This window comes from Aythya ferina (assembly GCF_964211825.1).
Source record: "Aythya ferina genome assembly, chromosome: 1".
NCBI lineage: Eukaryota > Metazoa > Chordata > Aves > Anseriformes > Anatidae > Aythya > Aythya ferina.
The window spans coordinates 2257844-2272233 of record NC_140296.1 but is presented as its reverse complement, the minus strand read 5'-3'; the positions used below and the strand labels follow the sequence as shown (position 1 = coordinate 2272233).

Here is a 14390-nt window from a genome sequence, read left to right as displayed (position 1 = left end):
GGCAAAGATAAAAGTTGTGTAAGCCTACTGCCAATGCACAATGAGACATGCAGACTGCTGTTGGAGCTTGGAGCAAGGCTTGATATCCTCTGGTCTTGCTTCTTGCAGGTTTCAGGGCAAACCATCTGCTGGTAGCAGACAACCAGCTCTTTGTATCAGGGAATGGTGAAGGGCTACATCCTGCTGAAAAACACCCGGGCCACAGTTCCATGCGCTGCACCAAGCAGCCTCTATCACTGCTTTTGACCAGTCTTTGAAGCCCTCTTCACCCTAACGTGCAAGAAGCATCTTAGACGTGGTTATTCCATACTGTCAGGACTGTTTGTTGGCTCCAGGGAAGAATATGAAGCAAAGCAAACTACCAAGTCTTTGCTAGGAATCTCGTTCCAGGTAAGGCATGCTGAGTTTTCTGTTAACTAGTTCGATCTGGGGAACAGAAGTGTTTTGTCTGCTGCTGTTTGATGCCTTTAGATGGCTACAGGGGGATGCACAGGCCTAGAAACCCTACAGGAATAAAGTCTAACAAATTTTTGTGGTTTCCTGCCATGCAGGAAGCATGCAGAGACCAGGTTCTCACACAGCCGTCTGGCCTTCAAAGTTGGTACAAACTCAGCAGGACGGGAAAAAAAAAATAAAAAAATCTGTCATGCCCAGAACTTCATTCCATCACCCACAGAAGCAATACAGTTAGAAGAGCGGTGCAAGTTGGCATTTCAAGGGGGTTCTTAAAGAAAGAAATCATTAAAGAGAGAGAACTGTAATGAAATACTTCTGGGTCATGGCAGATGTTAATCTCTCCCAGTGCACTCTTGGATTTGGAGAGGAGCTCAAGCACAATCCAGCTTGTCAAATAGGTTTTGACAACCTGTAGAGATTTTTTTCTTTGTAAGTAGAAAAGCTAGTTAGATGCCTAAAAAGAACATTTGCAAGGCCAGTGACAACACTGCAGTGTGCCATCTTGTACGAGATCAATTAACCAGCAGAGAGAAATGGAGGCCCAGGAGCAGAAGCACACAAATTTCAGACCCAGGCCAGTATATCCAAAAGCCACAGGAGAGTATCATCTAAGCTCAGAGCTGTGCCCACGCCAAAAAGCCCATCTTTAGCCTGGACATGACCAGAAATGTTGGAGAAGAAAGGATTACGACTTTAAGGTCTGCCCAGATATAGGTGGCTGGACTGTTTCATCACCTCCCTCTGTCTCACGATGATCTGCACTGCAAGAACACAGTGCAGTCATGTAGGGTCAAGCACAGCTCCCTTGTTTTTTCGTTTCTGCAGATTACCACATACACAAGGCATCTTGCTGGGAGTTGAATTTAATCATTACTGGTGAGGTCCTGCAAAGGACACAAAGCCCAAGCCTGAAGATCTAAAAATCACAAATTTCTGCTGCAGTTCAAGAGCCAAGCCAGCAGAGGAAAAATAAATAAAATTTAAAAAAATAAACAAACAACACCCAAACAAAGAGAAGAACCAACATACAGAGAAATGCAATGGCACAGAACCCCCTGGACAAGGCAAGCATTACCCTTTGCTTGTAAGCCAGACCATGCCTTGACTCTGGGTTCATGTCCTGCTATACCCACCACAATAATTCTAGCCAGGAGGGCTGCCTCCAAGTAACATATATATTTTCTTGAGAGCAGTCTGGAGACCAACAAGTCCAGTATCATATTTTAGGCAGGCACCACAGCACGACTAATGTGAAGCCACTCACCATTGGTGCTCCACGGTGACCTATGATGGCTGGCTTTGGGCCCAGAGCCTTCTTCTCCATGATGCAAGGGGACGAGATGGTGAGGGGGACGAGGTAAAGTGCAACTACGACCGCAAGGTATGCAGTGAACATCAGCATCTGCGAAGCTGGAGTGGAAAGAGAAAGATGGTGAGGACATTGGTCATGAACTCATCCTACTACAAGAGCGAAGTCAAAAGACCTTCCTCCTCCTCCAGAGGGGAGACCAGTCTGCAGCCACTGCCCCTAGAACAACAGGGTCCTTGTTTAGGGAAAAACATAATATGTTATAAAAGAAAATCTCTTTGGACTAGTCAAGTTCTGTGGGAGGTTTCATTTGGTACCCAATTTTAGGTAGACCTGTGTGGAGCCAGGAGTAGGACTCGATGATCTTTATGGGTCCCTTCCAACTCAGGAGATTCTATGATTCTGTAATTTCAATTTACACTGGAGAAACAAAAATTAAAACTGCTTAAAAGCCCCTGCCATACAGCCCCAAACCTGATTATTTCTAGCCCTACAGGCAGGCCAGCACCAAGTTTTTCCCTGCCTGACAGCAGGAACAGGGCACTTGCTAAATAATAGTAAATATAGTAAATTAATAAATAATAATAAAATAAATAATATGTGCAAGTCGTGGCACCATGGTGCACTTCACATCACTTGGGTTTATACTGATCACCAACATCACCTGTTTCAGCCAGGTTAAAGGCACTTTAACAACTTCTGCCAGCAGAACTGAGTTCATTTGCAGTGATGTTTTACTAATTACGATGGGCACATTTGAATGAATCCCCTGAGTTGTGATGGTGCTGTACTCCCCAGGGTCTCTGCAAGCAGCTGCACTACAGACTTCTCACAGTGCCTGGGAATCTTTCAAAGGTGCTGACAGCACAACACAAGCACCCCTTGTCCACAGCAAATGCATATTCCTTACAAAGAACAGCAGGCACCTTTGAACTCCCCAGATACTTAGATTTAATTGAATACACAGGTATTAAAGCAAAAGTTGCTTTTTGGTTCTCTGTTCTTTTAACATTTTTTTTTTAACTCCTTAAGGCTTTGGAACTTTAGGGAAAGCCTCAAAAAAAAATTAAACATATATTTGTAATGAACACAAGGTAAGAAAAGGTTGTTTTTGTGTTTGTTTTTTTTTTTTTTTTAAGGGGAAGGTCAGCCCAACCCACCTATGGTCCTGACCACAACTGATCTGGTTTCAACACACAAATCAACTTCTTTTTGAGTCTAGCATCTAACAGCCTCGTTCATGCATGTTCCTACAAGCCAGGATGTAACACTAGTAACTTTGCCAGATAATTTTTCCTCCTCTCTCCGGCAGAGATGTCAATCACCCACAGAGCACTCAAGGATCCGAATGGCTTGAGTTACTGGCATCAAAACCACCAGAAGGACATAGGAGGTGATCCCAGTTCCTGTGCACCCTAGGAACACCACACACCAGCCAGGCTTGCTGGCAATTGGGCCGATTTTGAAAAGTCCCAGGCTGTGCAAAGAATCTGGTCCCTTCCTTCATGTCACTGCAGTTTAAGGATTAAGCAGCTCAGATTCAGACCAAAGAAATGCATGGGCTTGAATTATCTCTTGATCATTGCCTGCAGGTTCAAGGAAATGATGCCCCAACATGCATCGTTATAAAAATGATCCATAAAAACTACACCCAACCGTGCATTCAGGGCAATTGAGACAATGCACACACCAAAAAAAAAAAAAAAAAAAAAAAAAAAATTAAATACAAAGTACTTGCTGTTAACATGGGCTGCCCAGGGAAGTGGTTGAGTCACCATCCCTGGAGGTATTTAAAAGACGTTTAGATGTTCAGCTTAGTGATATGGTTTTGTGGAGGACTTGTTAGTGTTAGGTCATGGGTTGGACTAGGTGATCTTGGAGGTCTCTTCCAACCTAAATGATTCTCTGATTCTGTACCTTGGCAATTAGATAGTCTGTTTGGAAGAAGGTCCCCTGGTGACCACCCAAGCTAAGCAAGCAGGACAGATCTCCCATTTTGTGCAACATGAAAGTCCCAATGACAGTTTTTGATGCAAGCCTTCCTTCTCTACTCCTCCTGCTTTGAGCTCACTGTTCTTTATCTGACCTCAGAAACAAGCTTTGAGAACAACCTGCAATCATTTTATTTGTTAAACCACTAGAGTCATTCAAGAAGTATTAATTCTGCAGGTCTGAAAGACACCTAGATGTTAATTTTTTAATTCAGAAGACTAAAAGGGGGGGGGGGGCAATTTACTCAAGGGAAAAAAAAAAAAAAGCCAAATGCCAAAGAGTATCAGATGCCTCAAAGGAAGAACAAGAACATACTGTTGCAGCAATGACTCTAGCTGCACCAATTATTTCCAAAAGGTTATTATTGAGTGAAATACTATTTTCCCATTATAAGGAGCTGTATGTTCTCAGAGATTTCACTTTTTTTTCAACACCACCATGTCAAACATATCTGCACCAAGAAGTATGTGAACTCATTCATATATTTTTCATAAGTAAAATGACCCTGAAAGAAACGGAGAGTTTTAAGAGCCAATGATACAGGTGAGATGCATGGTCTTCTTTCAAAAATTAAAAAAGAAATCAGGAACAGAAGAAGAGAAGCAAAACAGCTTCCTAACCTATATATTAAAATAATTCAGGGAATGCAACTGCAAGAGGAAAGGTATGAAGAATTCAGGAGCATATGCAGTCTCTGCTCTAGGTGCAACCACAAATCCTCCCCCAACTGGCAGCCTAATTACATGCTAGGAAGTATTTAAGAAGAACCAGGTTCAGCTCTTTTGGCATATTTATAAATTAAGGCAGAACAATTCTTTCTTTGAAAGGTCTCTCTGGATATCAAAATCTTTCAATCTCCAGTCACCATCTCCAGACATCACTTCTTCATGCTGAACAGCCACTTCTTGGAAGCCTTTCACAAGTGCTGCCAAATCCTTCCAGGGCTTGTATTTTCCTACAGGTTAAACACCAATTAAAATCATTGTTCTGCAGCTGGCACAAGTGTCTGAGGACATCCACAGACACCCTTAGGAAAAAAAGCCCTGTGGGTACAGAAGGAGCAACTTATTTCCCAAGGAAACCTGAAGGAACAGTCCAGGCTTGGGAGAGCCCCTGGCAATGAGGTGGGGAAGGGGAAATCAGAAGAACTTGTTTCCGTGGACGGGCTCATCAACCAGAAGAGCTGGGTTAAGTGTGACCTTCAACATCTCACATGTTTCAGAAGCACCTAACCACCGGGGAGCAGATCTCTGCTCAGGTAGTGAGGCTTTCAAGCAGCACTTAGAAATGCAGGTAGAATCAGAAAGGTTGGAAAAGACCTTCAAGTTCATCTGGTCCAACCACCCTCCTACCAGTGTCACCCACTAAACAATGTAGAACATTGCACATTATCTGGAGAGGATGCAATTACGTATTGTAATGCGGATTAGGGGAAGTCTAGGTACTTTTATTCATTACATTGTTGAGAATGGTCCTGTCACCTCCAACTGGGCTGTTGTTCCAACACCTAAGCATCAGCTATGGGATCTGGGTGCATTCCCAGACCAGCTTCAGCCTGTTTTCTCTGTAAACATCCACCTCCCCAGCACAGCTGAGCTGGAGGTTGCTTACCTCCTTGGAAGGGAACCTGGAGGGGCCAGCCCTGGCTTCTGCTGGCTGGATTCACCACCATGGTGGCCACCCATCAGCCCCTGACCACCACACAAGCACAGAAGTGGTCTACAGGTTGAAAGAAGAGATGTCCAGCGGGTACTCACTGGCTTTCTCCGTTCGTGCAAACTGCCCAGCTATCAACCACGACAGGGCTGTGACTGCCGCAAGCGCTCCTATGTGCAGGAAAGGGGCTGTGGCCTGCAGGACACGAGAATAGGAGAGAAAAAAAAATCATTAAACATCCCAACACCCTCCAAATTCACTCATCTTGCAGGCTCCATAGGACATCAGACGATTCCATTTTGAGTTGGATTTTGCAATATTTCTGCTTCAGTCTAGTGTATCTGTTTTGGATCTCTTCTTCCAAATCCCACTGTAGCCTTTAGCACTCAAACCACTATGAAGAAAATGGAGGAAAGTTCTAACCCCCATTCTATGGAAACAGCTCACCCCATAATATCTCAAAATATATTTGATATAGGACCCTTAAACACCGCACCATTTTCGGTAAGGCTCTTGGTGCCAACTGAGTTTTAAATTCCTTGTTGTCCAACTGAATGTGTTGGACTGGACTTCGCCATGGAGCATCATCATGAGAGAAAGTTTGAGATAGGCCCTCTGAGTCATGCTTCTGGTCTCCAACTGCCTGCCTATATCTTTAAAAAGCAAGGAAAAAAAGGGAAACACTTCTGAGAAACGTTAGTCACTTGCGTGAAGGCTATTTTTCCCCCCATATTTGCATACTACCAAATAAGAAGCAGTAATCACCAGTAAAACCTCAAGCCTTTCATGGGCAAAATATTTTTCATATAACTTTTTGAGGAAGAGAAAAGAAGGAAGAGAGAGCGAGTCTATCAAGAAATTCATTTCTTAACTATTTTCCTCTAAACAGCCCTGCAGCATACCACAAGTCTTTCTTAAAAAAGGACTCAAGCACAGAAGTTCCATTATTTTTTAGATATATATACACTTATACACAGGGCAAAAATAAATCCGGGGAATACTCCCACGGCACTGGGAACAGCCAGAGACACTCCAGAAGTGGACACCATGCCCTGAGCACTGCTGCCCACACCAAGATCATGGATTTTTCCAAGTGGAATTGCTCTCACCCTCCAGCAGCTCTGAGTCGCCCCCAGCTTCAGAATTTCCCACCTCTAACCCTGCAGCCAAGCCCTGGTTTGATTTTAAAGGAAAGAGCCCAGGGGATGGAAACTAAGTGATCTCTTTTGTCCCCACCCAGAGAAACATCCCTGCACGCAACTTACTTGCAGTGAAATAAATACCATCTCCCATTCGTCGTCCCAAAGCTGTGCTATCGATGACATGGTCACCACGGTAGTTATCAAGGTCGTCATCAGGCCAATCTGCAGCAAATGTGAGAGTATTTACTTACTGGAGCCTTTGCATTGTTATTATAGCAGTTTTACAGATAGAGAAATGGAGAAAGAACTTTTTGCATTTAACAAATGGCAGTTTAAATAGAGAGTGGGCTCTGCCAGAGTCCTGTGGGCCTGTGATGCACCAGTGCTATGGGGGATTGCTGGATTTCACCCAGCTTGCCTCTCCAACAGTTCCTTTCAGGAATAAACCTTGGACACTCCAGGCAGACAACGAAAATTGCCCTTCAGCAAAGGGTGAACGTGCACAGGCAAGGCTGTGCATCCCCATCACCAAGTGGTCATCCCTGCGATGGGTCAGCACAACTTTGTGCATGGATGTGACTTCACTTGGGTTTGAAATGGAAAAAGAGTTGTGTGGTCAGCATCCAAACCACATTGACAGAGCAGGGATAACAGATAATACAGCATGAGAAGAGGCTCTGGATGATGCAGTGGCTGAAATGAGATGGCAGGATGAGCCCCAGTCCATCAGCAACCTCCTCTAGCCCTTCCTGCCATCTCCACGTGGAAACACTCAGAAGTCTGAGAGGAGCCATCAAAAAAGGAAACGTCGCCTCCATTCTGAAGGTAAAAAGTTCACCACAATCTGCCTCAGAAATAACTCCTCCTGTAAAGATCCGAGGGACTAAATCTGGGCTGTCTGTCAAAAAATAGCTCGCCATCCTCCGCCTCTCCGTCTGGTATCTCAGCCTCTGCTGTGCTGCGTGCCTGCTGGATCCAAAGGATGCTGCTGCTCTGCCTCCCCATCCCACACACTGTCTACATCTGAAATCCATGCAGGAGACTCAGGCAGAAAAGGCCAGCTGATACACAGCAATGAATTGGTCATCTAGCTCGTACAGGACATCTCTAGGCTAATTTCAGGTTTTCTTAATATCCTAGACAAATAAACACCCCGCATCCTCAAACATTTACAGAAATCAGCTTGGTACATAAGGACAGGATTTCTCTTAGCAGTTTAGCACTCCTGCCATTCCTCTCCTGGCTTCCCCCAGGGATCTGCCAACGGCACAGCAGATGTCCATGGGACAGCAGTGCTTTACCCTCAGCCTCCACCTTCGGGGGAACACGAGCCAAGCACATGGGGCCACGAGATCTGGCTGCTCTCCACTGAAAAGGGCTCACAAACCAAGACACTGCTTGCAAACCACATACTACCCATCTCTGCGTGTACTTGCCCATTTAAAAGACACTCCCAGCTCCCTATTGAGCCACACTATTTCAAGAGTTCTCATCATTAAGGGCTCCGAGTAACCAAAGCACAAAGCAATGCAAAAACAATTGTATTTTGCCATGGGGCTTACATGTAACAGTCATTCTGCTCCCCCCATCCTGCGGTCAGACCTCTGGGCCCGCTGCCACAGCCTAACACCAGCACACAACACAATCCAATCCACTTTTCATCCATTTTATCCCCCAAAGCTGAACTTCCAACCCAGTGGCAAATAAAAAAAAATCTGCCAACTAGATTTCGCCCACTGGATTTCCTCAGAACACACCAAATTGCCCATGATGTTGCTGCCCTGTGCAGCACAGTGCTGTCAGACCGCAAGTCCATCTCCATTTCATCATCTTCTTCTCCCGTCAGCTCAGATTTATCACTTCTTCCCTGTGCAGCTCCAGCTCATCCTACAATCCTCAGCTCTTTCTGCACAGGAGAAGGTTGGAAGGAATCGTGCTGTCTGCACATATCGGCCTTTCCCACCCGCTTTAATTTGGTTTTGAAGGCATTTCAGCGTGGTTACAGGGAGAATATTAACTTATTCCAGCCTCTTGTCTCTCCCTTCCTGGAAATCTGAATGAAGGTGGTGTGGGGAAGGGAAGAGTGACAGAGCAAGATGTCTTAATTGTTCTGAAAGGTGATTTTTTTCAAAGGGAAGGAAGGGTGGGTTTCTGTAGGCAAGAACTGATGCATCTCCAACACATTCCTCTTCTGGACTTGCTCATCCAAGCCCACCAGCCACCTGGAGCGTGTCTGAAAATACTGTCTCCCCCGATGAGGAAACATATGTTAGACTCAAGGATCAACAACTTATTTTCCAGCACCAGTCAGACGGCCTCCACCCCCTCTTTGCAGCGCATCCTTCCCTCGTCCTGAGGAAGCACCATTTCTATCATTTCTAAATCAATTTAAAAAAATAAAATAAAGAGGGAGGGGATGTCTGTGCTCTCCCTGTCCAAGGAAAAGGTACATCTGCTCATGCTCCGATCCTGCAAGACCTTTCATATGCAGAACTGGTTTCAGGAGGAGCTGCATATTGGCAGATTGAGGACAGGTCCCTTAATTACCTATTAGCAAATTGCCAGTTACAATTTAATCCTGCCAAGCCATTTTCTTTGGCACTGCCTCTCTCTGCAGCTTGCTAGCCACCCTTCCTCTCCCCTTCTGTGTTCCAAACACCAGATCTGTATCTTCTCTTACATTTCTCAGAAATCTTTTTCAAACTGATTTAAATGCAAATTGGGACCTCCTTGGGTTTCAGCAAGCTCCAACCTGCGCATTGTGCACCCCCAGCCCTAACACCTACATCATCTCCAAAGCTGTTCCTCAGTCACTGGCTCCAACCACATCCTGAACAACTTCACATCCACCCAGCCTCTCCTCTGGGGCTGGGTTCAGCACAGAAAGGAACATAAAAGGTTCATAGTAGAGCGCCATAATGAACCAAGACCAAAGCCAGGTTGCCCTAATGAAACAGCTGTTCTCAATCTCCAAAAGCAGGCCCTCCATCAATAGGGACCCCAAATCATTTCCCCAAACATAGAAAAAAATCCTTGTCCCCAGGCTTTAATTGCCACTGCTGCATAATTTTCTCAGTCCTCCAAGATGGGGACAAGCACCACAGACATCTAAAGACTATCATTTTTCCTCAAAACGTGACAGTGAGTATCCCAGTCAGCACCCTTGTCGTTGAGACCCTGCTTGCTTTTGAGCTTGGAAGATCCATTTACCTTGTGAAGCCAGTGCAGGTTCATCTGCTGTCCCACAGCTATGTGACATAGTGCTAGTATCTGGAAAGAAGAACACAAGAGTCAGACACCAGCACGTCAAGGCCATTCAGTGCTGGCACATGCAGGAACACACCACCCACCCCCAAAATAGAGCCAAATGAGCTCGGTCAGAAAGCAGGGTTGGGGTGGGGATGGTTCAGCAGGCAACACCCAGGTCCTCCTAAATGGAAGGGATGGGGATGAAGAGACTTCGACCTCCAAGAGGCATGGAGTTGGAGAGTCTGGTCCATGGGTGCACAGCTCCTGGAAATCCCACATGGGACAAGGCTGCTCCAGGGTGTCTAACTTTGCATTTAATCAGCTGGGGTCAGCGACCACACATTTTTCACTTTGTTTTAGGCAACTGAAGGCTGAGAGAGAGAGGAGAGAGAAATCCCTTCCGAAAGAAAAATTGCTCAAGTTGTAGGTAGGGTAAGAAGCTCATGCCCTTTTTTTAAAAACAAATGCAAAGACCTTCAGCAAATGGTGTTGTACTCACCAATAACACTGTAATGTACGTAAAGCCAGCAGCAGTCGTTACAAGTATTGGAATGGACCAGTCACTCCAATATCCCATTCGGTTATATAAAAACCTGAAAGGTAAATATGAAATAGAGATTAAGGGACTCAACGACATAGAAACTCCACTAGGATTAGAGAAGTCTGTAGAAAATGGGCCTTTCAGCTTCTACTGCACGGATAGGCAGCAAAAAAAGCACAAACCATTCTGAAAAGTAAAACAAAAAAGCAGCTTTTGTGCTTTGATCCCTCATGGGAAATTAACTCTGCAAAGAGGAATCCGACAATTATATCAAACACAGCAACATTGTTACTCTGGGAAAAAAAAGAGAAAAAACAAACATACAGGATGAGTTTTCAGAAAAATATTCCCTATAAACAAGAGAAAAGTATCCTTATATTTGCTGTTGTTTGCCTAAACAATAGGTCCAAAGCTGTCCTGTGTGTTCACAAAGTAATAAACACAATATAGAGATGGTATCAAGGACAGGGGAAGAAAAGACTTGCTGCACTTAACTGTGCTTTGTACTCAAGGCACTAACTCTTTGCAGAGGGATAAGGTGATGGAAGAAATTGGATCTTCTGTATGTATCAGAGACAGTGCCTTTTATTTCAGTGGTCTGGAGAGAAAGTCCAATCCTGCAAGAGTGGAGATGGTCAAGAAGTGAGCTTGGGGCTTCCCAAAATGAGGCTGGAAGAGGATCCACATCCTTCTGATCTTCTCCAACCAACTCAAGGGTCTGTCCACCAAGCCTGAAGGATGCCATGGGGGTTCTTGGCCCAGCGAGTTCCCTTGTCCCAGCCCTTCTGGTTACCTTAAAGCTATGTAAGAGACGAGCCATTCGATGGCTCCATGATCCAATCTTTGCAAGGGGCAGCCACAGGACTGGACCCAGCACTCCAGGTGCAGCCTCAGCAGTGCTGAGCATAGGGGAAGGATCACCTCCCCTTGATCTGCTGGCAATACTTTGCCTCATGCAGCCAAGAATACTGTTAACTTTCTTCACGGCAAGAGCACATGGCTTCCTCGTGTTCATCTTGGTGTCCACCAGGGCTCTTAAATCCTTTTCTGCATCCTACAGGTCTATCTCCAAAGCATTTATCTCCAAAACAGCTTCTCTGGTTCCTCTAGACCATCACTCACAAGCAAATTTCCTTCAGTTCCCCTGAGAACACACAGAAGACTTGCCATCTCACTGAGGTGTAGCAGAACAAAAAACAGAGGCCATATTTTTTTCCAGAACTGCTCTAAAACCAGAGAAGCCCATGCTTGTTCCCTGCCTTAGCTGCTGGAATTGCAGTGCTCAATCCCTACCAGCTCTCTGCTGCTTGGCAGGCTTTGTTCTCCTGCTGAAGCTGATTTTAGTCCTCTTCTCTCCTGCATTCACCCAGGCACCCTCTCTGTTCTCAGTTATCAGGTTTCCTAACCCTAAACTTCAGAGGGCAGATCTGGCTCAGCAGCCTGCCTCTCTCCATCACGTTCACGAAGCCACAGCACAAGAAGAGCTTTGTGAACAGGAGCATCAGGTGAAGCAGTCCATTACTGGCAGCACTGCCAGAGACAGTCCCTTGTGCCCGGCAGTGGGTCTCAAATGTCAAATTTGCATTTAAATAGCAATGCACTTCCCAGTAAAGCTATCCTGGAGATGGACTGGAGAGTCATTAAAGCACATTACAGCAAAACTCAAGACAGACTCAGTCCTGTACTGTCCCTGGCCTAGAAGACTGTCCAGAAAAGCTGATGTAAATACAGCCCCAGGGAACAGCATCCTCCCCAAAATAGAGGTGCCCCTTCATCCCCATCCCTACCTCCCAGACAAAAGCTGGTATAACCAACAGGATTTTGGGGTGCAAAGGCTTTTGAGAACTCTTCAGATCCCCATGCACTACTGATAATACAATTATAGCACATGCATGTTTCCATGGTACTCCAGACACATGCCTACCAAAATTGGTGCTTCTGTCAGTGTCCAAAAGGACCCCCTTCTCCTCCCCGAAAAAAACAGCCAAGATGGCAAAGCAACTGAGACTGAGCTCAAAGAACCTGAGCAGGAGCTGTCAAAAAGCTGAAACGAACACCATAGGGATTAGTTTTATAAAACAGCATCCCCAGAGCTGACGTGACCCTCAGTCTCACGCACTACGGTGTTTAAAAGAGGAGACAGACACCACTGCATGCAGCTTTAGCTATACTTCAGTGAGGCCTGGAGGAAGGAGGCAGAAGAAAACACCCTTAAAAGAGCAGCCATATGAATCACAAAGAACAAAATCTGTGTTTTGGTTTTTTTTTTGTTAGTTTGTTTTGTTTTTTAAATCATGTTTTGGGATGCTTTTGCACGTTTTTCTTGAAGCATCACCTTTTCACCACAGCAGGCCAGACACTTGCAGGATCCTCAGTCTTCCCTTTATTTCGTGCACCAATGTCATCTAGGGCCACCATGGAGTCCTATACATTCAATGGGGCTCCCATTAAAATAAGCAGAGAACATCCCAAAAGTACCCAGGTCCCACTGCACCAGCAGAGAGGCAGCCAAATCCCAGAACACTTCTTGAAACTTCTGAGAGTTCAAGTCTGACCTGAACTAAAGTGTTTTCCAGTGAATTTTTTAGAAAAAGACATCACTAGGCTGACTGGATTTGTGTTAATTACCTCCATGTAAATCCCTGTATTAAGGGATTCCATAACACAGTAGGTACTGGGCTTCCAAAATATGTGAAAACTGAGAGCTCATGAACTGGCCAAGACTTTTTTGTTAGAACAAACTACAAATACTGCGTGTAAGCAGCTCAAAGACTCAACCTCCTCCACAGCCCCCTTCCCATCACTAAAAATTTTGCATCATTCATCAGCCACAAACTCTGGCCTGATGACTTCCCCAGTTCGTTGTATCCAGAAAAAAAAAAACTCCCACAAAGGATCTGCAGAGCAAATCTTTGGGCTAGACAAACACAATCTTTGTTCAGGTTCTGCTCTAGGATTCCAAGAGAAAAATAAAATAAAATAAGGTTCCTGTGCATTCTTTGCTCATGCCAGCACTAGCACTTTCCTTAGCTCAGCTTCAGTACATTTTGAATTTTGCTCTGATGCCCCTTCAAAGTGGCCTTCAGGTCTTCGCTTGATGTGCAAATGACTGTTTTAAAATGCTGTTTCCATGGTAGTCACAAACCAGATGAACCATCTCTAGAACTAAAGAAGGGGAAAAAAATTGCTAAATTTATAGTCTTGCTCTAGAGGAAATACAGCCAGGTTCACAAGTTACAGCACCTTCTGCATCTCTCGTTAATGAAGGTCAAGAGTTTTGTTGCAGTATGTAGGCTTTGACCTTGCACAGATCTGAAGTATAATGCAACAAAATGTTGACACAAAAAAAGGAAATGCCCAAAGCAAAAAAAAAAAAAAAAAAAAAAAAAAAAAGATTTTACTCTCCATTTAAGAGACACAAAGGGCTTTCACTGACAAAGACCTCATTGCATATTCAGGCAGCAAACCTCACAGAAAAAGGTTAAAAGCCTGCAGCAATACATGCCAGGCTATAATTTTACCTTGTCTTTCTCCAAAGCCCATTTCAATCCCAGAATAGTCCCTTAAGTCTCTACAAGCTTAAAGGCCAAGTACACACATTTATGTAGGTAAACCCTACCACTACCACGATTTAATTAAGAGGTCAATTTGGTTTCTACTTAGGCAGGTGCATCCACTGCAGAACCCTGGCTGCGTGGCCTGAACTTCAGGCAGACTTTGCTATGGTCACTTGTAGGTTTCTGCTTCCTCTTAATTCATCCCTATAAACATGTTCAGCAGCATTTAGCAATGCCTTGCACATGTGGGCTAAGAAATGAAGAACTTCTTAATGAATCCAGGTTTCAAGTGTCATTTCAGCCCAACAAACTGAGAGGATAGCACGCTGAGAAGGATGCTGAGGTTATGGAGAACATAAGGTTGTGGGAGCCAACAGGGTACCTCAGTTGTAGGTCAACCCATACATCAGGCTGCGTTAAGAGGAAAGGGATCAGCAGACCATGGAAAGTTGCTCTCCCATCTACTCAACACCGGTGAGGTGCCACCA

At 44.8% G+C, this 14390-nt stretch overlaps 1 protein-coding gene across 9 annotated transcripts in view; it reads right to left on the bottom strand.

The window, feature by feature from the left end:
• Window positions 1–14390, bottom strand: part of GDPD5 (glycerophosphodiester phosphodiesterase domain containing 5) — a 163127-nt gene that overhangs the window by 32067 nt on the left and 116670 nt on the right. For all 9 annotated transcript variants that reach the window (XM_084494788.1, XM_084494783.1, XM_084494786.1 and 6 more), the window contains exons 4-8: window positions 10304–10397; window positions 9766–9825; window positions 6679–6777; window positions 5515–5608; window positions 1721–1866 (exon numbers count right to left, since the gene is read on the bottom strand). In XM_084494788.1, the coding sequence (XP_084350914.1) occupies window positions 1721–1866; window positions 5515–5608; window positions 6679–6777; window positions 9766–9825; window positions 10304–10397 (493 nt within the window). The remainder of the gene's footprint in view (window positions 1–1720; window positions 1867–5514; window positions 5609–6678; window positions 6778–9765; window positions 9826–10303; window positions 10398–14390) is intronic.